General features: G+C 45.7%; 1 protein-coding gene across 4 annotated transcripts in view; it reads left to right on the plus strand.

Moving 5' to 3' along the window:
- The window catches only part of WDFY4 (WDFY family member 4), a 255,952-nt gene that overhangs the window by 123,712 nt on the left and 106,352 nt on the right, over window positions 1-25,888 (plus strand). For all 4 annotated transcript variants that reach the window (XM_043926460.1, XM_043926457.1, XM_043926459.1 and 1 more), the window contains exons 33-39: window positions 2,464-2,667; window positions 3,399-3,513; window positions 4,751-4,908; window positions 7,845-8,083; window positions 8,912-9,033; window positions 10,519-10,704; window positions 11,433-11,569. In XM_043926460.1, the coding sequence (XP_043782395.1) occupies window positions 2,464-2,667; window positions 3,399-3,513; window positions 4,751-4,908; window positions 7,845-8,083; window positions 8,912-9,033; window positions 10,519-10,704; window positions 11,433-11,569 (1,161 nt within the window). The remainder of the gene's footprint in view (window positions 1-2,463; window positions 2,668-3,398; window positions 3,514-4,750; window positions 4,909-7,844; window positions 8,084-8,911; window positions 9,034-10,518; window positions 10,705-11,432; window positions 11,570-25,888) is intronic.

The following is a 25,888-nucleotide window of genomic DNA, read 5'->3' on the forward strand; positions in this document are numbered from 1 at the left end:
GAGTTGTCAGGAATCTCAGTGATGAGAAACTTGATGGTAGATTAAGTCCAGATCAACACAGAATACCCACACATGGAGCATGAGGAAACCACAGATTGCATTCCAGGAAGCCCACAGCTGGTGCCCCGGCTAGGGGAGGGGTGGAACTGCCACAGGGTCCTGTCTTCTTTGCAGGACCCTTGTTCTATTTGCAGGCTCTGGTGCCTTTCAATCAGAGGGCTTGCCGAGGCCCAGCTGGGAGGGCAGAGGGACCAACTGCGTCTTGAGGACAAGGTGTCAGTGTGGGGGTAGAGAGGCCACTACGGGAAGAGATATGAGTGAGTTTGAGAGCAAGAGCCAGTCCCAGCTGGTCAAGGGGACTCATGAGTGTGGAGCATCTGGGAGCTGAGAGAAGCAAGTGAGGACCAGTGTGAAGGGAGGTGCTGGAGAAGGAAGGGCAGAAATCTGCTCGTTACCTGCCTTGGTGGAATAGGAGCTGAGATCCAACCAAGGAGAGTGAATTATCGATTCCTGTCTGCAAATCAGTAACTGTATCCAAAGGAATATGTTAGGCATATTGGTAAGTAGAGGATCCAGAAGTCATCCCAAGCACAATGAGGGCAAGTAATGTTTGCTCCATAATTATTTGCTAAACGGCCAAGTGGATGAATATGCTCTTTTAGCTAAGCCTTTCTGGAAGTGTATTCATGGTGCCAGCCTCCATCTCCTGAGCCTGGTGCTTCACATCCCCCTAACAGGCCCGATGCAGGTGTTAAAGGTGGAGGCGAGATTCAGGGAGGTGAAGCTCCACAGACCAGCTCCCTCCCGGGTTAGTGGGGCCATGAGACCCATCTCACGAAAGGGTCGAAAGGGTTGAAAGGGTTGAGGAAATGAAACATGCCACAGCTTATGTGATTCATAGGTGACTAAACCAAGATTTACACTGCAGTCTCTCACCCTGAAACCTATTCGTTTCCATCAGTCAGTTTAAAATAACAATAAATGACCTAATAAAATTTAAGTGTTTAGTTTTAATAAAAAGACTAACTATGAAGACCAGAAGATTTGCAAAAAGATAAGATGTTTTGATGGGTTAATACCAACTAAAGCAACATACTAGAAAAGTAAGTAAAAAAAAAAAGATGCAAAAAAGATCAAAGGCAGCACTGGAGGGGGTGGGGGATGGGACCTCTGCCCAGAAGCTAGGCGCCCCCGCAGCCCCCCAGCCAGGCAGGGAGGAAGCAGGGTTCTACAGACAGCCCCTCACCATTCCCCTCACCTGGAGGGGGACAGGACCTTAAGTTGATGGTCTGACTTTCTGAGTCCAGATCACCACCTCAGCCCCTATGCCCACAGGCCAGGCTCACCATCTGCTGAGTTGGGGTTCCAGCCAGCTCCCCGCCAGTAGCCACAGAGCCCTGATCCAGGGCTCTTCCTCCCCACACTCAGTAGTTCCCACCTGAGGGAGAGCCTGGCCCAAGGTCACCTCCCAGTCGATGGTGGATGAGACAGGCCCTGGTTCCAGAACTCTTATCCCAGCACCTCCTGGCCTCCTTTCAGCTCCAAGTCAGCTCCAAAAGTCCTTTGTTGCACAGAATATGTGACAGACCCGTTTTCGTGCAGAAGGCAGGTGGCCAAAAGGATTTCTATTTGCTACGATTTTATATGGCATCTATCCAGCCAAGGCCACATGGAGCTAATTAATACAGTCAACCACCTCCCTAGGTGCCATTAAATTCATTTTACAGCTTAATTAAGAATGGCTGCATTAATTTTATGAATGAGCCAAGGGAGGTGCCAGCAGATGAACTTGCATGAAAAGTTCATGGGCCAGGAGTCAGGAGTCCCTGGTCGCATGTCCTTGGGTGTGTCATCTGGCCTCCCAGCATCTCCATGTCTTCCCAGACGTATCTGGGCTAATGACTCCCATCACATTTATCTCCCAATATTTTTGTAATGTATAACTGAGAAAGTGAAGCCCAAGGCACTTCAGGGTCTTGGATGTCAGGACTGGCTCTAGTCCCACTTCTCTTTCCACCTGAGGGTCAACAACATCAGAGCCTGGCAGGCAGTAAAGGTGAGGACCCCACAGAAAGGTGGGAACCAGCTATCTTGACCATATACCAGGGGCAGGCATGCTGCATGCAAGATTTCTCATCTCATCCTCACATGTCTTTGTGTGTTCCTTTCCATCATTACCACTTGACTGATGGGGAACTATGGCACCGAGGAGGGAAATGCCTTCCCCGGGACACATCCTGGGCTTCCTCGCTGAGTGCTACTGGTTTCTCTACCTCTGTGCCCAGCTTCTGCCCACCACAGGTTCAGAAGTCACAGCAGGCCACCTCTGAGCCCGACTACCTCCTCAGAGCCTCAGTTTCCTTACGTGCTAATGGTTTGATGAGAATCCCACCGTGCACATGTCAGATGTGAGTGCTTTGGGGCAGGGCAGGCAACTCATGCTGGTATTCTCTTGTCTTTGAGGGGGTCATGACTGAGTCTGCCCAGAACCCCAGCAGTCCCGAGGCCGAGGCTGAAGGTGACAACACCGCAGAGGGTCTACAGGCTCCTGCCGAGTCACATCCCACCCGGAAGCAGCTGAAGGAATTCATGCAGCTACTCTTGAGGGAGTTCTTGCTTGGGGCTCCAAACCCCAAGCAGTGGATGCCCCTGGAGGTGCTCCTGGAGGTGAGTTAGAAAGGTCTTCATTCGGGCCTGTGTCATGGGAACAGACCGGGGAGGGTGTGGGCATTAAGAGGGTGGGGTACGCCCAAAGAGCCCCGAGGGCCAGTCTCTTGATAGAGCTCACCCAAGCAGGTGCATGCCAGCTGGTTGGTGGTCAGGAACATCTCCCGGGACTGCAGTGATTGGTGGGAGGGGGTCTTCAGGGAACCACAGTCCCCAGCAGAGGGAGCTCGCCAAGCAACAGGTGAAGAGATGAATGAGGGCAGGTCTTAGCCAGGTCTCTAGAAACGGAGTCTGAGGTGGGGATTTTCTGGAAGTGATTTATTGGGGGCGGTGCTCTCAGGAAAGCTGAGAAGGGATGTAGAGGATGATGAGGGAGAAACTAGGCAGGACCTGGCTTCAGAAGTAGCTTGGTTCCAAGGGGAGCTGAGGTTTGCTATATCTGCATCTCAGAGTTGGCCCCACCTTGAGGTACATGCAAGGTGGTCATTACCTGTTGCCCCTCCTCCCACCACCACTTGTCCTGGGAAGTGGGCATTGCTTCCTGGGTGAAGCAACTTGATCAGCAGAGGGCAATGCCCCAGAGAAGGGGCACTTGTGAGCTGTTGGCTGTCCACACTCCCAGCAGCTGCAGTGTTAGCATATGGATCAGGAGAGGGACTGAATGGACATGATGGGCACTGAGTGGAAATGATGGCCATGTGGCTGGTGTCTAGTTCAGGGTTTGCTTCCAGGCTTCTCCAGACAATGCCACCAGTCAACAGAAGCGAGACTTTCAGTCTGAGATCTTGCTTTCCACCATGGAAATATTTCACTTGATGAGTGGAGGTCATGCATCGATGCTGAGAGGTAAGTGCGGGTGGATGACTTATTCCTCCTGGTTTATGACACAAAGTTGCTGACAGCTGAGTAAGAAGCCACCTCCTGCCAACTGCTGACCCCAGAACCCTAGAGGAAGACTAGGCTGCAGGACTGTGGATGCTTTAGGAACCACAGGAAACTGCCCTCCACCTGTCTGCAATAAGAGCTCAGTGACTCTGCCCGGAGACCCGTGGAATGGCCTTCTTACTACTTTCCATGTCACCCCTGCCATTCCTGATTCAATCAGAGACAGAAAGCCCTGTCCTCTGAGCTAACATCAGTTATCCTCTAGCTTCAGTATAAAATTTTCTTCTTATGAGGGGAGTCAAAATGTCCACCTGAATTGAACATTTTTTTGCTCCCCTATGCCTGGGCATAGTAAACAATTCTTAAATGAATGAACTTGGATGAAGATGCTGCCATTGCCCCAAAGAAGTTCAAATTGAAACTTCATTCAGAACATTTGGGTCTGGGGCAGCTATAACTTCCCAACAAGACTGTACGAAAGTTCTTTCTGTGGTTCCTGAGCCATGGAATCCTTAGTGACATGACTGGTATCCTGGATTCCTCTTGCCCCACAGTGAGGAAACCCTGACTTTTGGTTTTCTGGGCTATCTGAGTATGGTAGGGTAGTGGAGTGATTAAAAGTGTAAGCTTGGTAGCCCAGTCCTGAGTGTCGCTCTATGACTGGATGGTGGCGTTACTCCAGCCAGAGGCCAGACCATGTGAGTGCGGAGGACAGTTGTGGGTAACTTAGAGGGTTGTTAATGAGGATTAACTGAGATGCTTGCATCCATATCTGAGCACAACATGTGCTGTGTTGGTAAGCACAGATGGGCGATCTGATCCTACACCTTCATCCTCTCCCCCACATAACATCAGGGACTTGGGTCACCATGACAGCCTTCCCACTACCTATGCCTTAAATTCCCATCCACTCTTCTTCCAAATGGTCACTGGAAGATGTGCTGCTCCTCACTTGCTTCCTCCCACTTGGTTCATATCACTGATTGTTCAATATCTCTCTGCATAAACACGTATTCATTGGGTACCTACAGTGTATAAGATCCCGTTTTTGAAGCAACGGTTATACAGATTACAATGAGATGTACAGAGGTTAAGATGTGGCTGGTTTCCAAGAGGAGCTTGGAGACTGTTGGACAAAGAAGGCAATTCAGACTGCTGATTTCTCAGCCTTGGTCTGTCACCCTCTCCCACCCTCCAGGCAGTAGAGAGCCTCAGCCGAATGCAGAAGCTGCTGCTGCTCCTTCACTTGCCAACATCTCCCACTTCATCCAGAAGCTGGTGGAGAAGCTGTACAGTGGAATGTTCTCAGCAGACCCCAGACACATCCTTCTCTTTATCACGGAGCACATCATGGTGGTAAGAACCTGACATTGGCCGTGGTGGTAAGGTGCCTGCTGAGGAGGTGTCTGTATGACACACTGCTGATTGCTGGCCACTTGGTCCAGACTGACTGCTGTCCTTCCTGGAAACAGAATCTGAGATGGGTGGGAGGAAGGGGGAGGACCTTTACTGCCCAGGTAACTCTTAGTGGCTGTTGAGCACCCTGCAGTGTTCCCACCTTGGACCACCTGAGATACACCTCAGTGACCGGGGACACAGCCTGCCACACACGCACCTCAGCTCTGTCCTCTCCCAGACTCTGCATACCTGTTTTGGGTTTTTATTGTGAATGTTAGTTTAATCTTTGTTGTTATTGTTGTTCAGTTGGTAAGTCATGTCTGACTCTTTGCGACCCCATGGACTGTAGTGTACCAGGCTCCTCTCTCTTCCACTATCTCCCAGAGTTTGCTCAAATTCATGTCCATTGAGACGATGATGCTATCTAACCATCTCATCCTGTCTCCCCTTTCTCCTTTAACCTTCAGTCTTTCCCAGCATCAGGGTCTTTTCCAATTAGTTAGCTCTTCACATCAGGTGGCCAAAGTGTTGGATTTCAGCCTAATTATTATTCCTCATCAACAAACGGTCAAAAAGGTCTTTACAGCCAAAAGTTCTATTTCATTTTCTTCTATAAGATCCATTTCTGTTTGTCATATTTGGGCCTTCCTGAAATTGAAGCCAGAGTGTTTTTATCTGGTCCTATTTTTCTTGCATGTGCTCTCTCTCTCTCTAGATCTACATACATATCCACACATGTCAATGCATGCCTGCAAATACATGCTTATATGTAAATCTGTGTGTGTGCGCGCATGTGTACACATTCTTTATTGTATGTGTGTACACATGCATACACACAGATTCATAAAATCTCAGAATGCCAGAGTTGAACTCTGTTTTGGTCCTTGCTGCTTCCCATTTCATTCTGGAAACCTTTCCTGACAAGTGGCCGTTCACTTTTTTGTGAGGAGCTCTCTGTGGTATGAGGGGGTTCAAGGCAGCAGGACACCTATGATGGTTGGAGAACACTTTCTCTTACAAGCTGAGATCTGCCTCTAGAAGCTGTGCCCACAGCTCCCGGTGTGTTCCCTGCAGCAGGATCCAGGGAAGCCCCTCTCCTTCCTCTTCACGCCTTGTAGAGACAGTGACACCAGCACCCCCAGCACTTCTGTCGTGGAGGCACCTGCATACTCCAGGACAGGGCCTTGGCTCAGTTCCTCGGGTGGTATTCAGTCTGGCTGAATGCACAGTTCTAGGCAACCTGAAAAGAAGATATTCAGAGGCTTCTTCAAAAATAACTCCAAGAAGGCAGAAATATCCCTTGTCGGCTCCAAGCGGTTTAAAATCAGATTATTGGGAGGTTGTGTCGAGAATGAGAGTAGCCACCAAGTTCCTATCTTAGTGAGTTTGGGTTCCTATTACGGAATGCCTTAGACTGGGGAACTTAGCAGCAAACGTTTATTTCTCAGAGTTATAGAGGTTGGGAAGTCCAACATCAAAGTGCCAGCTGATCTGGTGTCCTCTGAGGGCTCTTTTTCTGGTTTTAGAGATGGTCTCATTGTACCCTCAACATGATAGAGAGAGAGCATGCAAGCTCACCTGTTTCTTTCTATAAGGGCATTAATCCCACCCTGAGGGCTCCATCCTCACGATCTAATTACCTCCAAGAGATCCCATCTCTAAATACATCACATTCCATCTCTGAACACATCACATTACAATACTAGAGTTTCAACATAAGAATTTGGGGGTGATACTAACGTTTAATCCATAGCAGCTCCCTGGTGATCAAAGCAAATACTCAGAGCTAATAGCAAAGGGTTGGTGTCTCCTGGGGCTGATGTGTGTTCAGCAGGGTGCCAGGCCCCAGGACTCTCACTGCCCACATCTACCACCCTTCTCTCCCACTCACCACCTGTGACTCTCACAACTCTTAACCTCACTTTGAAAGATGTGACCCATATTTCAAAGGAGGAGAGGATGATGTAGAGGAGGAGAGGAGGATGATAAAAACATGAGCTGCAAATCCAGCATATTTAAATAACACTTAATTAGTATAAAACTTGCATTATCTGTGAAATTTGAAGAGAGCAATCTAAAAGTACCAAGTGACCCTTCTAATCTACTGGAAAGTTTTGCACATAGCATTTGTTCTATGGATTCTTTTCAACGAAGTCAAACAGATGGATGGCTTCAATGTTCAGACCAGAAATCAGGGCGTTCTGCCTTAACCCTCTAAAACCTCTCACATACTGAAGTCCATGGATATTTGAGTGCACATCTCCTTTAGAAGATACAGTGGTTAAGAGGATGCCTCAAGTGTTTGGTATAGGTTTTACTCTTGCTGACCACCTATCTCTCCCATCCCTCAAACTCACAGCCTTTTTATCCCTAAAGTGTGATAATCTTAGTGTCTACTTCATGATGTTGTTATGATGTTTAAATGAAGCAATATATGTACACATATGCAAACAAATGCAAAAATACTTAGCATGGTAACTGGAATAGCATAACAATCTATGCCTGACAACAAGTATTGATAGTTAATAACATGTTTTTAACACTAGATGCTATTAGTAGCTCGTTCTTGTATATGGAATGTCAACTGTGTTACGTTGGTAACACAGAAATCTCTGGTCCCCATGTCTGCTTTACATAATTTGACCGTGGTAAACTTTTAATTTTTTATACCAATTTTGGTGAACTTAAATGTTTGAATTCCCTTTATTGGTCATCCACTTAAATAGAAGATCCAGGGTAGAGGAAGTAGTCCTTTTTTGATTTTAGAAATGTCACGTTTTGAAATACAGAAAAGAATCTGAGATTGTATCATTTTCCTGATTAACTGGGTTGGTATCTAAACTTCAAAGTGTTCCCAAGTATGTGTGTGTATGTGTGTTTATTTTGTGACACAGGTCATCGAGAATGCCTCTTCTCAGAAGGACACTGTCATCAATGCTCTGTACAGCAGTTTAAATAAAGTTATTCTTTATAGCCTCTCCAAGCCCCACCAGTCCCTCTCCGAATGCCTCAGCCTTCTCAGCATCCTGGACTTTCTTCAGGAACACTGGGACATTGTGTTTGCCACCTATAATTCCAACGCCAGCTTCCTCATGTGCCTCATGCATTGTCTTCTGCTGCTCAGTGCTAGAAGGTTAGAGCTGCTCCCCTCAAATCCCTCTATGTGGCAAAGAGACCTCCAAAACCCAAAGGAACTTTATCCTAGAAATTTCAATAATGGGCATTCTCATACACTGGTATTTTTTCATATCCTTGTTTCTCATTTTTGGTTCAATCCACAAACATGTTCTGTCTCTTCTGCTTGGTTGGGTGATGGGCCCAGAGAAGAGGGTACTTGGACATGAACACCCCCAGGAAATCTGGAGCACGTGGCCCATAGGGAACCTAAGATGTGAACCGCTGCACCCTGCTTAGAACCAGCTATATGACGTGTGGGTTTTCAGCAGAATATAAATACAGGGTTCTTGTTCAAAAATTACTAAGAATTTCGAGATTGCAACAGCAGAGCCCAAGCATGGGACCCTTCTGAGTGAGGCCCATACACAATTGCATGAGTCACAGGCCCATGAAGCTGGCCCTGGCCCCATTCCACAAGGAATGAGATTAGTGCCAAGTAAAGGCAGATTTCAATGTTTCAGGAGTCTGCAAAAAGAAATGACCACTTCTCATCATGGGAAAACCAAGAGAGGGTGGAGGGGGCCTGTTGGGAGCATAGATGGGATTTAATAAGATAGAAATAAAAAGACAGCTTTTTTAATTATTATTTTCCAGAATGCTTCTATAAAATATCTGTCATGGAAATTGTCGTAGATGCTTGCTCTAACTTGATTAGACAAGTTTATTTTTTTTCTTTTTTCATGTTGATGTGTACTGAGTTTGCAGGATAATTATTTGTAACAAAGAACAGTGAAATGATCCCAAAGAAACTGGAGTTCATGATGAACAATCTCTTCTCTACTAGTTATCCAGAAGGATTTGGATTGGAACCCAAGCCTAGAATGACTCCTTATCATCAAGTCTTTCTTTCTCCAAATGAAGAAACAAGAGAAAAAAGAGGGGAAGAATTCCCAAGCTTGAGCGATGGTACATTTTATTTGTTGTTTGTGGAGGAGTAGATGGATAGTGGTAATTGCTAGGGCTGCATTTTTCATTTTTTTCCCCTAAGACAAGGGAGCAAATACTATGAAGAAGATTCTTTAAAGCCAGAAGAGGTCCTAGAACAATGTAATAATATAGCAAGGTAACGTGGTAGAAAATAAAATTGGAATGATCTTTGTATACAAGAAATAGAATGGATGGACGTATGTACGGATGGATAAAGGGAAAGTTCTGTGGACTTGGTGAGACTAAGAACTTGGTATACTATCTAAAGTCTGAGAACTTCACTGTAAGTTGATTTAACTTCTTAGCTGATCTCTTGACTTTTCTTTGGACCACTAGATGTGGAAATGGGTATGCTATCTCACTAGTTCAAGCCATTACCTAGCTGTCTCTCAGCTTTCTACTTTAGAAAATGGGAATGAAATAAAGCAACTCATTACTTTATAAGATATTTGGCTTACTGGATTTTATTCTTGGATTTGATAGCATCAAATCAAGTTACAGGGATTGGCAGTTTGTGGGGGGAGGAAAAGGCAGCCAGATCCCTGTATCTGAGAAATTTCTCCCTCTTTATCCAGAATGCCTCAGCAGACCTTCTTCCACCACTTTAGCTGGCTGGCTGTGACACTTACCGTGTGATGTCTTGTGATGCCAGGTGGAAGGGACAAGGGCCCTTATTTTCTGGTCAGACCTGTGCCCAAAGCCAGTGCTCAAAATCTTGTGTGTTTAGAGTTTACATTGCTACAGTCTTAATTACAGCATGAATACTTGCATTTTGGGATTTAACTAGCAGAGTGGACTGAACAATGTCCATTTCCCTGGGGTGAGAACAACAAACTATAGAGGCTGGTACTGAAGAGGGAGCCAAGTGACACAAAATCAGAAGACAGGCACAGTTAAGAGTAGAAGGTTAGGCGCAGAACAGTTACAACTGGCTTGCTAGATTTATCCATCTCCCTGAAAATCCTGGGCACTGGATGGGTAGGTAATTGGAAGTATGAACAGAGAGGACTGGCTTGGTTCCTGGTCCCCTGGGTACAATCTTAGGTTCAGTGTCCATCCCCCTGAGGGGCTGACATGAAAGTCAAGGTTGGAAGGAGCTGTTTTTGGGGGGCTATTTTGTTACCTAGAGCTTATACAGGGTATCTCTCTGTTTGGTATCTAACAGAATTGGAGATGGGAGAAAGAGGCTCATTGAGCCCATCAGTCATGTTTCCCAGCTCTGGACATGTGAGGCAGGCAGGACTTGATGGTGGTGATGGGGGAGAGGCCAGGTCACAAGGATGTTGGTAGCTATTGTCCTTGTCCTACAGCTCTACGTACTGACACCTTTCTGGCTGGAGCTTGCAAAGCTGAGATGATGTCCAAGAAAGATGCACATAAAAGGAACATGATATGCCATCTTCTGACTTTCTCTGTGGGAAGCACTGAGGCTGCTCTGATTGTGCGATGTACTCTCTCCATTAGTTCAGCACAATATCCAGAAGACTGTACGGACTCTCTGGCAGCAGCTCGTGGCACAGAGGCGGCAGGAACTGGAGGATACCTTCAAGATTGATCTTTCTGTGAAACCTGGAGAGAGTGAAGTGAAGATTGAGGAGATCACCCCACTCTGGGAAGAGACAATGCTCAAGGCCTGGCAGCATTACCTAGGTCTCTGTCTACTTGGCTTCAGGGAACAGAACTTCTGAGTCTCAAAGAGCCAGGCTCCCCCAGAGTTCCACTCAGGGCCCAGAGCCTTTTATACCACACCTTCTCTCTCATCCCTTTGGTGGGTGGGATTTACATCACTGAAGCCTCATAAGTCTTTGCTCAAAGAACTAATGCTGCTTTGCATCTCAGATGAAAGGAAGGCCAGAGGTGCCAACCAAGCAAGCAGACTCTAGTAATCTCTTAGAGGAAAGGGCCACACGTTGGAGCTCTAGCTTGGACTCTGGGGTTTAGGGCTTTAGGTCCTGCCCTGATAGTCACATATCCAGTTTGAAACCTTGTGCCAAGTCATGCAGTGACCTGGAGTCTCAGGTTTTTCAAGTTCCAAGTAAAAGTCTTCATCCCAAAGATATTAACATCTTTTGCATTCTATCAGCGACTCAACATTTTTACTCTCATATTAGTCAATGCCATTGTAAGAATGGTGTCTTAAGTTTCATTTTAAAGAGGTCATTACTCACAAGTTATGACTCACATACTTGTTTTTAAGTTTCTCAGCATCAAAAAATTCATAATGATTCAAACTTTTAGGCTAGGTTGTTTCCCTTATTGGAGATAGGCACACTGGGCTTGTGCCCCTGGATGGCCCTTTGAAAGCCAAGCAAGCTATAGAAATCATGTGTGTCTCCCTCTTAACTTCAGCTCTGATGTCTTTGCTTCTCTATCATCAGCATCTGAAAAAAAGTCACTGGCCAGTCGCTCAAACGTTGGACACCATGGCAAAGTTTCTTCATGGAGTGGAAGCTTGTCCTCAGCCATGAGGCTGATGCCTGGGCGGCAGACCAAGGACCCTGAGTGCAAAGCAGAGGTGAGCCCAGACCCATTTACCTTAGACATTTGCTTCAAATACCCATATGTCACGTCTTCTCTCTCTCTCTTGTCACCGGATATGGTCTGCTTCCGTGTTCTTCCAAACATTCAAGGGTAATGCATGTGGCTTCCCAGTAGAGGCTACATCTAAGGGAGTCAGGTCTTAGGTTAGCTTTAGCTGGAAGTTAATATGGGCTCCACTTGAGTGCCAAGAGCAGCTGTTCCTTAAGGCATTAAAACACAAACCAATCCTCGTGCCCATTTTCTTTGAGTCAGGTGTACTACAAGAGCCCTAACCCACAGCTCAGCAGGAGCTGGGTGTGTGAGCACAGCAAAGGGGGACAGAATAGCTGGTGCCATTTTTGGGAGACATGGTGGTAGGTCCTCTTGACCATGTGGGGATGAGCCATTGGGGTTTTCCAATCCATGTCTCAAAAACTGCATATCAAACCAACCTAAAACTCAATAATACTGACATGATTTTGTGTATGTGTGTGTGATCGTGCATGCTGTGGTAAGGAATCTGGAGCACAGTAGGAGTTAGGGGTGTCTCTACTCCATGATGGCCTTAGGTGAGATCATGGGAAAACTCACTTACACATCTGGGGTTTGCTGCTGGCTCTGGCTGAGACTGTTGACCAGAACACCTACACATGACTTCTTTATGCCTCTTAAGCTTCCTTACTACCTAGTGGTTGAGTTTTACATTTCCATAGTGAGGGTGAGGAAGAGAGAGAAAAATGGAAAAAGGGAGAGAGAAAGGTGGAGGCCCCATTGCCTTTCATAACCCAGCTTTGGAAGCTATGTAACATCACCTCTGCAGCAGTCGTTTTTGGTCCAGACAAGCACAAAACTCTTCCCAGACTCATGGGGAAGGCAAAAGACCCTACCTCCTGGTAGGGAGGTGGCAAGGTTCTGCAAGAGCACATCGTATTGGAAATAATGCCGAGGCTCTCCTTGGAGAACACAATCTGTCATATATTCTAATGCTGCGGTCACTGACTTACCTTTAGAGGCAGAAGGTAGTCCTTCAACAGTCATAGCCTTAGGATCAAGAGACCTTTGGAAATTTACTTAACTCCTCTGAGTCATTTATCTCCTGACCTCCACAGTGGGACAAATACCTGTGGGAAACTGTGAGAAGGGACTCCCCAGGAATTGGGGTAGATGGTTGGCAGATACATTACCCAATTCAAACTCTGCTCATATAACTTTGGAGAGTGAGGTTGGCTCCATATGCTATGTGCTCAGAATCTAGGCCCTGCTGTCACCACGGGTCTGTTGTCCACTCTGGTCAATGCATGATGGGGAGGGCACCATCGTTGGATGCTGGGAGAAGAGAGGAATGAGGGGCTGCCTGCAAGTGCCCAGACCTCCTGGGGAAGGGGAGCTTCTTCTTTCCAAGCTTCAGAAACAGGAGACTTCAGGACAAGCAGAGAAAACCCAAGATGGAAAGGAAGACAGAAAATGAAATTGACTAGGCTGGCTGGGCCCGTGGTGTTCAGAGCTGAAGGCAGGCTGTGTCCTCAGTGAATTGGCTTGTGGAAGACACTGCTCATTATATTTGTCTACAGACTTACTGGCTGACTGAGTGAGTGAATAACTGAGGTTTCTGTGCCAGCTACATCACACAACTATTTTTAGTCTCATTTTATAGACATGTGATAAAATCTAAAAAAAAAAAAAAAAAGTCAAGGGCTTTGCAGCCAGGAAGTGGCAGAGTGGAAATAGGATCTTCATTCATAGTCTCTGCACTGCTGAGCACACACTTAGACAACTTCATAACCTCTCAGAGCTTTGATTCCTGAACTTCAAACCAGAAATGTGCTCTGCTTACATTAGACTATGTGGAAGCACTCGGAATATGTAAGTGCTTTAGAAATAGAACAGTTTACAAAATTCCAGTTTACTTTATAGCTCAAGGTGAAGACCATCCCACACATGGCTCAGCTACCCCAATCTTGGAAGCAGGAACATCCCTCCTTGTGCCCAAGCACTTGCTCCTGACCAGTGTCATTTGTAGCAGGAAGGGTCCAGCCCCTCTTCCCTGGGCTTTTCTGAAGCTTCTAAGTCCTTGACCAAGTTAATTGGTCATTGTCCCCAGGAGGACAGGTTAGTCTGGCTGGGCAGCTTGGGAAGTGACAACTGGGATTCTGGGTGTTCACATGTATTTTATGGGAACCCCTGCACTACTGATACTGTCTCTTGCCAGGTCACTGTCACTGGCACAGTTTAGTAGCTCTGAGTCCTAGGGAGGTCTGTTGAGAAACAGCACATCTGAAAGAAGCTTGAGTAGACAACAATGTTTGGAGCCATGTTGGTTTACAGATGATTTGTATAGTAGCAGTTTGTTCTTGACTCACATTGAGAGATCTGGAAGAAAGAATATTTGAAGTTGGCTTTGTCTTTGGTGAAGGCAAACTGCTGAAGATGTCTTCTACAGCAGTTGAGGTCTCATCCATCCATTCATTCACTCCACAAATTTTTACTGAGTGCTTATTCAGTCCTCTGCTCTAAGTACTGAGATTACAGAAGGAAAAACCAGCATATTTTCTGCTTCCAAGGAGACTGCATTCTAGGAGGTGAAGATAGACAATAAACAGATAAAGAAGTTTGTAATGTTGGGGTGCTAATTGCAACATGGAAAAATGGAGCAGTAAGTGGGATGGGGTGAAGAGAGAGGTGCTGGGCCACTTAGATGGAAGTGGCCAGAAGTCTTCTCTGGGAGGGAGGTGTGAGAGCAGAGAAATAAGGAAGGATAGGAGCCTTGTGACTCTGGGAAAAAATGGTCAGGCAGGGAGGGCCACCGGGCACAGGCACCAAGGCAGGAGTGTGTTGGAGGTCCTAGGACAGCAGAGGCCAGTGTGGCTGGACGGCAGTGGGGGCCAGACAGCCTCAGGGTACGTGTCCCTCAGCTGTTAGCACCAGGAAGGACTGTGCTTTTCTGCAGCAACTTATAAAAAGGAGAACTTCTGACACCGTTGTTTTCCTCTTTCATTTGGGCACTTAGAAGCCGGAGAGATAAGGGTGGCCCAACTTGGGTAACCGCACATGCCCAGTGGGATAAATTTTTGCAAACACATGTATAAGCACACATGTGTTTGCACACACTTCTTCCTTCTTGGTTGAACCCCGTTTTACCTCCAGCCTATCTTTTCTATAGCTTATTCTGTCTTGTGGAATTTTAAAAGACAAATCATTTTTGAAACAAAGTGGACCATGCTTTAATTTAAAAAGAGTAACTGCATCTTTGCTGAGCAGCATCTCCTACCAGTAACTCAGTCTGGGATGGGTACAGTGCCTGACAGTACATAGAAGGTTCCTAAAGAATGTGTAGGGAGCTGCCCAGGGCTCTCCCTTCTTTCTGTGGGAAGAAACTCACCAGCCTATAGAGCCCGCATCCGTCACTCATCCACGCTAGATGCCTTTGTAGCTAACAGAAGGCACAACTTCTCAGGTACATATGTACACTGTGATGTCATAGGATAAGAGCACAACTATTTGCCCTGGGGTCTGTTTAATTATTTTTAAAAATTAATTTTGATTATTACAGCTGATTACACCTCAGTGAGCAATGTAATTGATATTTTCTAATGTATCCCAAGGAACATTTTGTACAACACGTTTTTTGTTGTTGAAGGTTAAAGACTCCGTTATTGGTTTTTCCCTAAATATGCCCACATCATTAGTCCCTCCAGTGAGAAGGTCGCCATCTGGAAAAAGCAGCATGGAGACATTATTCAGGCACAAGTGCATGAAATTGGTGTTTCTGCATCTTTTGTCTCTCTTCTGGAAAGAAGAGGCTTGTAATTAAAGGAGTTGGTTTTGGAGGAAACATTATTCATTTGGTGTTATTCCTTATCATGTCAGCAGCTGACAGCTCTATAGCACTGATAAATTGTTTCTTGGAGGGAGACACATAATGTACGATTCCTGATGCCTTTTACCTAGCTTCATTTTCAGTAGAAAATGCTTTCTTCTTGGCAGGTGAGCTGAACTTTGAGGCAAGACTGATATGATAGATGGTATTTCTTCTTTTTCTCCCCCTGACCTCCATCACAGTCCCTTCTGGGATCAGAGTGTGAAGTCATGGTCTCTACCAGGGTGAAGACTGTGGGCGTAAGTTTATTGGACAAAGGTTGGGACCCTGGGCTCCCTTGAGGTCACCAAAGGCCAACTAAGGGTGTCCAGGAAGTCACTTTATTATGCCTCTTTCAGCTTGGAGATATCCAGAGGGCACACTCTGGCCAGCCATCCCTCTTCACAGCAGTGGGAGTGACTTTGGTCACCTGCTTAGCTTCAGGCTTTCTTCGTTAAAAATAGTTTGGAAAAACACCAACAACCAATGTTGGTTTCCTAGTTTTGGCAGACACACCTTGTTATGGCAAACTAGGTGAGGGGTTGACAGGGATTCTGTGTGCTATCTTTACTACTTTTCTGTGGATCCAAAATTATTCCAAAACATAAAGTATACCATCTTCTGGTTGTTTTTTTTTAAGCATCAGCAAAGAGAAAGTGGGCTCATTGAACATGGAAGCTGGAAGTCAGGTGGGAAGGGGTTGTGAGGATGAGTGGATGTGAAGAGAGGGATAGTCATGGCAGCTGCAGATGGCAGGATGGGCATGGAGGCAGATCAGGGGGGCCCTGGGGGTTAAGCAGGGGAATGGCATATTTCTCTTTGTATAGGTTATGTTGGCGTTTGGGACCCTTGGAAGAAGGGACAAGCTGGGGCTGTAGCGTCATTCACTTGGGAGATGTTGGAGGCTGCAGAGGCAGTGGTTGGAGCAGTGGAAACCAAAGAACACACAAAGGAAATTGTTTACCATGACTGGGATTAGCAAAACAAAATAAAGGGCCACCAAAGACGGGTCCTAGCTCCAGGCCTCTTAAATCATGCCATGAGAATGGAGTGTACCCACGAGTGGGAGGTGTGGGAGGTGTGTGATTCAGATATTTTCTGGGGCTCTGCGGAGGAGGGGAAGGAACAAACCAGGGGACCAGCAGGTGGATGTTGGGGGCCAATTCTATCCCATAAGGAGGTGGGAGCCTCTCAGGGTGGACACAGGCCCCTGACCTGTGTCTTGTTCGGCAAAGCACAAGCTGGATTTCACCCCACTGTCCTCCTGTGATTAACTGTACCTGGGTGGACAGATGTCCCATGCAGGGGCCACATACAACTCACCTGAGCAAACTTAGAAGGGTTATAGTGGAGCAAAAAGGTGGAAAAGAGCTGGTCTTGTGTCTGGCACATTTCCCTCATTTTAGTGATAGCTGAGCAAGTTTTCAGCTGCTGTTTTCAAAGTCTTATATTAGAATGTTGACTTGACCCATGGAGGGAAGCTAAGGCCCTATTAGAATTAGCAGAAAAGGATGAGGACTCCCTGAAAGCCAGAGAAGGGCACACTGCAGTAGCTAAAACACCAAAGACAAGTTTTTCTCAAGGACTTTAGGTCTGCCCTGGCAAGGACACAAACACACTAAGCATTTACTCCAAGGTCCCATGAGGTCTTCTAACGACCGCCCTGTGGGTGAGCCCCTGCCCACCTAGACACACCAGAGTTGCCTGCAAAACGAGCAGTGCCCAAGCCTGGGGGCCTTGATGATCTCTGAGACTGGTCACTTGTGTGAGTAGGATGACCATGGTCCTGCCACTAGCTACTTCTCTGAATGTGTGCCCAGGTCCACTACATCCTATCCCCGGCCATGGAGCAGCCCTGCCCCTGGTGGAAGAGGAGATGCTGGCTGAGACCAGCAATGGGGTGATAGCTCTACTAAAAGCAGTCTTGACTCAGGTCCCTAGCAAGGAAAATGACATTTGTGACCATCCATTCTGTGAATGTTACCCATTTCCCTTCTTAAAAACCACTGTGGAAAATTTTCAAACAGATATATAAGTAGAGAAAATAAAAAATGAATCCACATGTATCTATTCATCGCTTAACTTCCACAGTTTTCAATTCCTGGCCAATCTTGTCTCTTCACTATCCCCACTCACTTTCTCCCTCTGCCTAGAATAATTCTGAAGCAACCTCCCAGACATCATATCATTTCGTGTGTAAATATTCCTTTATACTTATTTTCTCCTTAAAGAAATCATGATGCCCAAATTAAAACTGCAGAAAAAGAAGGAAGAGTACAGAATGGAAGGCTTGAGTAGTCACTCTGGGAGTGATCAAGCCACTCTCTGTCTTGCTTTCTGCCTTGTTTGCATTTGTCTCCTGCTGTTGAGAGATTTCGGTCTTGTTAATGCTGTGAGCCTCTGAGAACCCCACTCCCCATTTCAGGAAGGAGAGTGAGGTCTGATGGGACACAACGTTTTTCCGGTTTAGTGTTTTGCTCCTTTGTGTCCGGGGGTGAACAGCCCTTGAGGTTGAAGCCTCAGATTTCACTCACTTGGGAAAATGTATCATAAGGCAGGAGCACCCCAGTGCTGGGAAGAACTTTTTGATAATAGCAAAGAATGGGCTTTGAAATGATGGAGAAGTTAAGTGGTGGAGTCCGGGGGACCAACCAAGGAAGTCAAAAAGCAACGATGAAATCGGAAGTTAGAATTCCCAGAGATGTTCTACTGTAAATGAATAATGTCATAGTCTGTGGGCAGGTTGGAAAAGAATTTCCAGACACAGAGTATTTCAGAAAGAGTGAGTTCATTAAGAGCAAAGACCAGAGATAAAGAGGGCGCTGCAAGCATAGTGGGCAGACCTCCTAACAGACCAGGGAGAGCCGACTGTTAGAACAGCAGGCTGGCTCAAGGGAGAGCTAGCCTATTTTTATAGCCTCAAGACAAAGAAAATTCCTGCTGGAAGGATGTCTTCAGGTGATTGGTTAGGGTTTTTACCTAATATGGAGTCAGGGAGCTGGATGGTTTAGATCGAGGTGGGGGGTGAGAGGGTGGGTGGGGGGTGGGCTCATGGCAACGGTTGCTCTGGGGGTATGGGGGTTCAGTCAGTTCCCGAGATGACCTTGGTGTGGGGCTCCACATCTGTGTCCTCAGTATGAGGCCCTGCACCTATGACCTTGGTATAAGGCTCCACAAATTGTAGACAAAAATCTTTAAGAGGGAGTGTGCATGTGTGAATGCTCAGTCGCTCAGTCCTGTCCATTCTTTGCGACCTCATGGACCATAGCCCCCCAGACTCCTCTGTCCATGGGATCCTCCAGGCAAGAATACTAGAATGGGTTGCCATTTCCTATTCCAGGGGATCTTCCTGACCCAGGAATCAAACCCATGTCTCCTGTGTCTTCTGCATTGGCAGGTGGGTTCTTTACCACTGCGACACCTAGGAAGCCTTTTAAGAGGGTGTAGGAAATTTAAAAAATCTGAAATTCAGAAAGTTATCACGGGCACTATTTTTACTTAAACTTGTCATAAATTCAACAATAGGTTCATGGGCAGGAGGAAAAGGACTTTTCCAGGAGATGAATGTGCCTTTAAAGAGAGATATTTGGAAGCAGGTAGTCTAAATTTGGCTTCCCAAGTGGTGCAGTGGTAAAGAATCCGCCTGCCAATGCAGGAGACGTAAGAGATGCGGGTTCTATCCTTGGGTCGGAAAGATTCACTGGAGAAGGAAATGGCAACCCACTCCAGTATTCTTGCCTGGAGAATCTCATGGACAGAGGAGCCTGGTGGGCTACGGTCCATAGCATCAGAAAGAGTCAGACACAACTGAAGTGACTTAGCACAGCACAGCTTAAATTTGAGGGAAAATGAAGACACATGAGGACTTCTGAAAGTGAAGGGGTGAGAGAACCCAGAGATTGGTGAGGTCTCAATAATACATCCTCCTGGTGGGGCAGGAGGGCAGAAAGATAGCCTGTGTCAGCACATCAGTGGAGGAGTGGGCTGGAGAAACGAGCCACTGGAAACCATGGAGAAGAGAAGACCTGCAGACACAGACTTTATGAGCAATCACAATTGCTCATAAGCCCTGTAGTGCTCAGTAGGGGGAGAAGCCTTGTGAGCCAGTAATTAAATGGGACTCTGTTAGAGGAGTAAAACCACTCAGAAATGAATGAAATGGGTCCAATCCCTGGGTTGGGAAGATCCCCCGGAGTAAGAAATGGCAATCCACTCCAGTATTCTTGCCTGGAAAATTCCATGAGCAGAGGAGCCTGGTGGGCTACAGTCTATGGGGTTGCAAAGCATTGGACCTGACTGAGGGACTGAGCACACAGCACATATCTTTAAAAAAAGACTTTGAAAAGTGTACATTGCTTCTGCTGATGTGAGCGTTCTTACTGAGACCTTCTATTAAATGCAATCTTGGTTTTCTTAATTGTAGTGGGTAAGGCTGCCAGTGTGACACTTTCTCCTGATGCTTTGCTCAAGATAACTGACCCTAAAAATAATGCCACCCTCCCCAGCCTGGTCTTAGAGCTCTTCATGCTGTGTCTGGACTAGAATCACTTGCAGAAAGGACCTCTATTAAGCTCTCGCTGTGGTAGTATTCAGGGACAAGAAAAAGAAAAATGGTGAAGTCCAGTATCTTATTGCTTAAATCTCTGAAGTGTCTTATTTCACTTCATCCGAAAGTAAAGTCTGTGTATGATGTATTGTAGCCCTTGGTCAGGCATGCAGATGTTCCCACACCACATGCAGAATGGGGTTGCCCAAGGCAGGAAAGCATCCTGGTGATGGAGCTGGGGACACAGCCCTGCAGGCTTATGGAAATTCACCAGGCCAGGGCAACGTGTGTAACGTGTGCGTGTGTGTACGTGTGTGTTTGAGGATTAGCCCTTTAGATTTTCTTCTAGTGGTCTGGGCACTCAACCAAGACACTCCCTCTCTTAATCTCTCTTCTTGACACACACACATGCACAGGCATTCATGCTCATACACGTATATACATCCCATTCTTTTTTTAAAAAAAAAATTATTTTATTTTTAAAAATATTGTTTTATTTCACTGCACCAGGTCTTAGGCATCGCCTGAGGGATCTTTGATCTTTCTTGCACCATACAGGTTCTTTAGTTGCAGCATGCAAACTCTTAGTTGCAGCATGTGGGATCTACTTCTCCAACCAGGGATTGAACCCAGGCTCCATGCATTGGGCCCTCAGAATCTTAGCCACTGGACCACCGGGGACGTCCCCACACAACCCATTCTTAAAACAATAGATGTTAGAGCCCACAGGAAGGATATGTTGTGAAACAGAAACTCCATACCACAACTGTCCACAGACTTGGGTTCCAACAACAGGGCTTGAAACAGCAGTCCCATCACCAATACATAGTATCCAGAATGAAGGGGAGGCACCATGTGGGGCTGATGGAAACAGTGGCTTTTCTTTTCACATTTTCAGAGAGGCTTAAATATTACCAGGCTATCACAAGTCCTTGTTACAGGAGTTTGAAAAATAGAAGTAAATGAACAAAGCAAACACTGATACCTTTAATGATATTTCTTTACCAAGTGCATCATTTGTGAGACAGCTTTATCTTCATAATAGAAGGATAATTAACATCACTAATTATCTAATTAAGTTCATTAAGCATCCACCAACAGTGCACCATGAAGTTGACATTATGTTCTACTGTCAACAAATGCTTTTGATTTCTTAGGAAGTAATTAAAATGTAAATTAGCATGTGATTATATGCACAGGGGAAGTTTTGAATTAGATATTCATTTTAAAACTGCTTAGAGCAACATAGTTTTTAGGGTTTTTTTTGGTCAGTAAAGCAGACATTTTGCTATTAATGGTATATATTAAAGTTGCCATTTGTTCACTGTTTGAATCATTTCGAGATTACAATGCTGTAAGCAGAGCGTTTAGTTGATATATTTGCTACTGTGTTTTGTGTTTTTGTGCATATTTGATCATTTTATTTAGTGTGTGTGTTTGTACCCTTTGTGTTTAACAATATTGCAACTGATTTTTTTTTTCTGAAAACTTTCTGTTACTTAAATTCTCTAGCTGAGCTTGCTCTTTAAAGGCATTTTAGAAAAAAAAAAAAAATAAAGGCATTTTAGGTCAACTCTTTCAATGTATTTTTTCCATTTGGAAAATAATCAATGACTTGCTCAGAGCATGTGTCCCTACACACACAGGGAAAAGGGAAGTTGCCCAGATCAGACTTATGGTCTGGACTTCTTGGTTGCAGATTCACATTTTTCTGCTTTCTGAGGGCAGCCCCTTCATTTCTGATGAAATGGGCCTGTGGTCATGCTGAATACAGTAACCTTGTTGGATTAGGACCTTTCCTGAAACATCACAGTCTCTAGACGTTTGCTGGAAAAGAGGCTCCCAAGCCCCAAAGCCCCAAAGCTTCTCTTCTTTGAATAATCCTGATGGAACCCTAGAATTCCTGTCCTTTACTAAAGCTTGCAGTTTACTGTGAGCTCTCAGTGCCCATGATACCACGTTTGCCATCTTCTCCCATGAAGACACTGGGCCATCTGAGTGTCTAGCTGATGCCATCAGTTTAGGGAGGAGGAAAAGTCTCTTCTCGGGATTCTGAACCTCTTACATTGCCTCTTGGATAATTTTTTCCAGGGATGGATTTAGGTGGTGATAGATCCAGGCCCCTCAGTTATGTAGGTACAAGATTTCAGATAAATGCAGAGAGAAATACAGAGGCCTAAGAGAGACTGCCTCTTGTCCTCTTGAGAGGATCAGTGTCAGAGCTTGGGCATGAGTAGAGCCCAGTGAACCACTAGCTAGTCATCACTGTGGGTGCTGACATCCCTGTAGTCCAAGCGGAGAGAGGCTGATGTCCTGGGGCCTGGGGTGGGACAGACATCATTGTTCAGTGACTGGCAGTGGATTGAGGCCAGCCAGACCACAGTGACACCATGCTGCGAAACTCAGCAGCAGGGGGCCAGGGATCCACATAGAGATGGGCATTATTGAGACTGATCCCCAAGCTCTGCTGACAAGCCGTGAGCTGTGGTGTAGTCTATGTTGACCTGGGAGAAGGGCACCATCTATCCAGAGAGGGCTTCTTTTTCTAATTCATGCAAAGGACACATGCAGTGGCTAGGCTAGCAGAGACCCTGACCTGACCAGGGGATCCTTCTGCTAAAATTGTGTGATGGTGACCTTCTCCTAACATGTAGCAAGTACCTACCTCAGCTAGCACATAGAATTTCTCAATCAGCGTTATCGACTGTTTACTCTTAAAACTTAATGTGGTCTACTATATCATGACTTACTAAGAATGCAAAGGCCACAGAATTAAAGAATATTTAATACTGACAGTAACTTACTTGGTCCCATGGCTGGCTCACGGTCCTGCCTCCTGCTGGTCACTGTAAATGGCGCTAAGGAATGGCTCCATCACCATGCTCCACAAAAGTGGAGCATATCAAATACAATAAATACTTTATCATATGTAGTTCAACAGCATATGAATTTATTGAAGATATACTAGTCCTCACTAAGAATATAGAGATGAATAACACAGGACCTTACATTTAACAAATCCTTGAAGTCCAGGTATTTATCTCCCTAGCTAGATTATATCTAAGAAGAATTACAGTAGATGCATTTCTGGAAAAAAATGTAGATATGTCAATATTTTATAAATTAACAGATTCGAAATTTGTGTAGGAACTTGGCAACTTGAAAAATCCTGGGTTGAATCCTTTTGAAAACTAAATTCAGTCCTTTACTTTGAAGGCTAATTATACCTAGGTATCTATTTTGAGGTTCAGGTTTTTATAGATTAGATTTCCTAATGTGAGGTATGCCTGCATTCCAGAAACTTTATGTTGTGGTTGGGGTGGGGTAACATCATTACAGGAAAGGCTTTCAACTTTTAAAAATTATGACGTTTGGCTGGGGAAAACACATCTTTTGATTATTTATTCCTCTCAATTTGAATATTTAAAATTTAAGCGTATTCATTGGTGTGGAATGCTTTAGAGTTCATAAGACAGAAATGTCCCAAACTATATAAATGATAAAAAAACGGCAGATGGTCGTGGAGTGGAGAATCAGTCTGGGGCCCTCCCGAGGCACTGCTGCCATCACCACCGCCAGCCCCTCACTCCCAGCTCGGCCGCGAGGCGCCTGCCGCGTGAGTTAGAGCCGCGGTCTCGCCCTGGGACCCATCTATTATGAGAAACCATTTTGGTTAATTAAAAAAGTCTTTCAAAGTCTCAGAACAGGAAGTTCTGAAATTTTCTTCTCATCACTGTTGTCAGTGGGGGTTGGTGCAAACTTGGCTGCAGGCCGTCATGGAAGGAAATGGGCCTGGACGTGGAGCAGGCAGTGGAGACAGCCAGAGAGCGTGGAGTCCAGGCCTGGGAGGTCTCTCAGGGGTTCTTGGACGCTAGAGTATCTACTGGTTTAATTAGGAGTGATAGGAGGAGTAGCTGAGCTTGAGCATCAGATGGATTCTTGCAAATGGTTCCTGACTCATAGACTTCTTTGTCTGGGATCTGGTGTGCGGACTAGGGGCAGACTCGGGAATGCCATAGGTTGTAAGTGGTAATAAAGCTGAGAGGGAAGAGTAGACTCCTGAAAAGGACTCAGCTAGTGCCAAGGCTTGATGGTGGGCATGAGTTCATGTGTTTGAGAACAGAGGGAGAATAAATGGATCACAGAGATTGAATGTGAGACTGGTCCAGGAAGAGGGTGGTAGGGGCCAGCTGTTAAGTGCCATTTCAATTTTCTAGGCATCATAAAAGACGTCTATGTCTGTGACTCCATCCACATACGCATCTCTACCACCATCTCTCTCTGATCTACTGAACACTCAGTTCTGATCTGGACATTCCCTCCTTCAACAGTCCGTGAACATTCATGGATCTTCTACCGTATCCCAGGTCACTGACTTAAGGCCAGAGGGTACTAACAGTAAAAAGTATGTCCCTGACCTTCTAGGTGGGTGAAATAATTATAGTATTAACAAGCTGAAGTTGAGCTAAGACTTGGAGAAGGAGGAGGAGGATGGAAAGGAGGAGGAAGGGTGTGAAGGAAGATTAGTGATGACAGAGGGGCCCCTCCAGGTGCAAAGGAACTGTCGTGGGTCAGCTGCTGCCTTTGTATTATTACTGGAATATCATATCCTGTTTATGTTGATCCCATGTATGTATTTATTTATATTCTGACTCAATCCCCAGAGGATTTATGGTATCTAATGTGATGCATGCAATAAAATGAGGAAATGAGATCAAGAAAAATAAAATTAAAAGAAGGAAGTCAATTCCTAGGGAATTAAGATCATAAATATGTAGTCTATAACGACTTACAGTCAAACATCTACAGCATGCCTGAGCTTTCTGGCTGTCATTGTGGAGTGGGAGGCAAGATAGTTTATATATTTATTCCTCTCCCATCAATTATGCTTCTGCCAAGGAGCAGAAGTGCTTGAGAACAGGGACATAGGGAAAACAAAGCAGGTGGTCCCTCCCAGAAGCTTACTGTGCCCCATCACACCGTCATGGCACCCTCATTGTGAGTTCTTAAAGATCAGGTCTCATCATGTCATGTTCCCGATTAAAAGCCATCATTTGTTCCTACACTGTCCAGAGGAGGCCTCAGACCCATGACCATAGTGCAAGAAGCCTGATCCCCACTATTTTTCTAAGTTTCTTTCCTGTGACAATCTTGCACAGTGTTGGTGCCAAATGGGCCCACTTCCATATTTTATCATAATGTACCCTGTCTTCTCCCATCTCTTCACTTGGGCAAATGTCATCCCATCTACTTGGAAGAGCCTGCTCCTTCCACTGGACCAATTGCTTTCTCCTGTGCTTTAAAATCACTGTCCCTCCTGAAAGCCCTTTCCAGTCTGGCCATGACCCCTGTGGCCACAGTTATCTATTCTTCACTCACAATGGTGGCATCTCTGCAGGACCAGCCTAAGGGAGAGGGAAGGGTTGGTGTTGATTATGTTACCTGTGAGTCACATGCAGCCCAGCAGTGGCCACATACTGGCAAGTCCTGGTGTGGTCCCCAGGAGAGCCGAGGTGAGCAGATATGTGCGACATCCTGGCGGACAGGGATTATACCATCAGGGTGGTCATCCAGAAGATCCTCGTGTGGGCCTAGATTGTGTTCAGTCCTGTCTCAAGAGCTCAGGCTAAGGGTTCTGCTCCAGATGAGGCCAGTGATAGGCTGCTACTGGCCAAAGTGGCCTTGTCTCTCTCCTTACAGCCTAAAGAAGGAGCCTTCTCCATAAGCTCCAGCTGACCTGTTACTTCTATTTGTATTGCCAGTTTCAACATCCAGACTGTCTCAGCGATAGGCATTATTTGGAGTCGAGGAAGCTGTATTAGTTTGTCAGGGTTGCCTTAGCAAATTACCGTGGACTAGGGGCTTCACCGACAGACATTTATTTTATCACAGTTCTGGAGGCTAGAAATCCA

Source organism: Cervus elaphus, chromosome 15, assembly GCF_910594005.1.
Source record: "Cervus elaphus chromosome 15, mCerEla1.1, whole genome shotgun sequence".
NCBI classification, from domain to species: domain Eukaryota; kingdom Metazoa; phylum Chordata; class Mammalia; order Artiodactyla; family Cervidae; genus Cervus; species Cervus elaphus.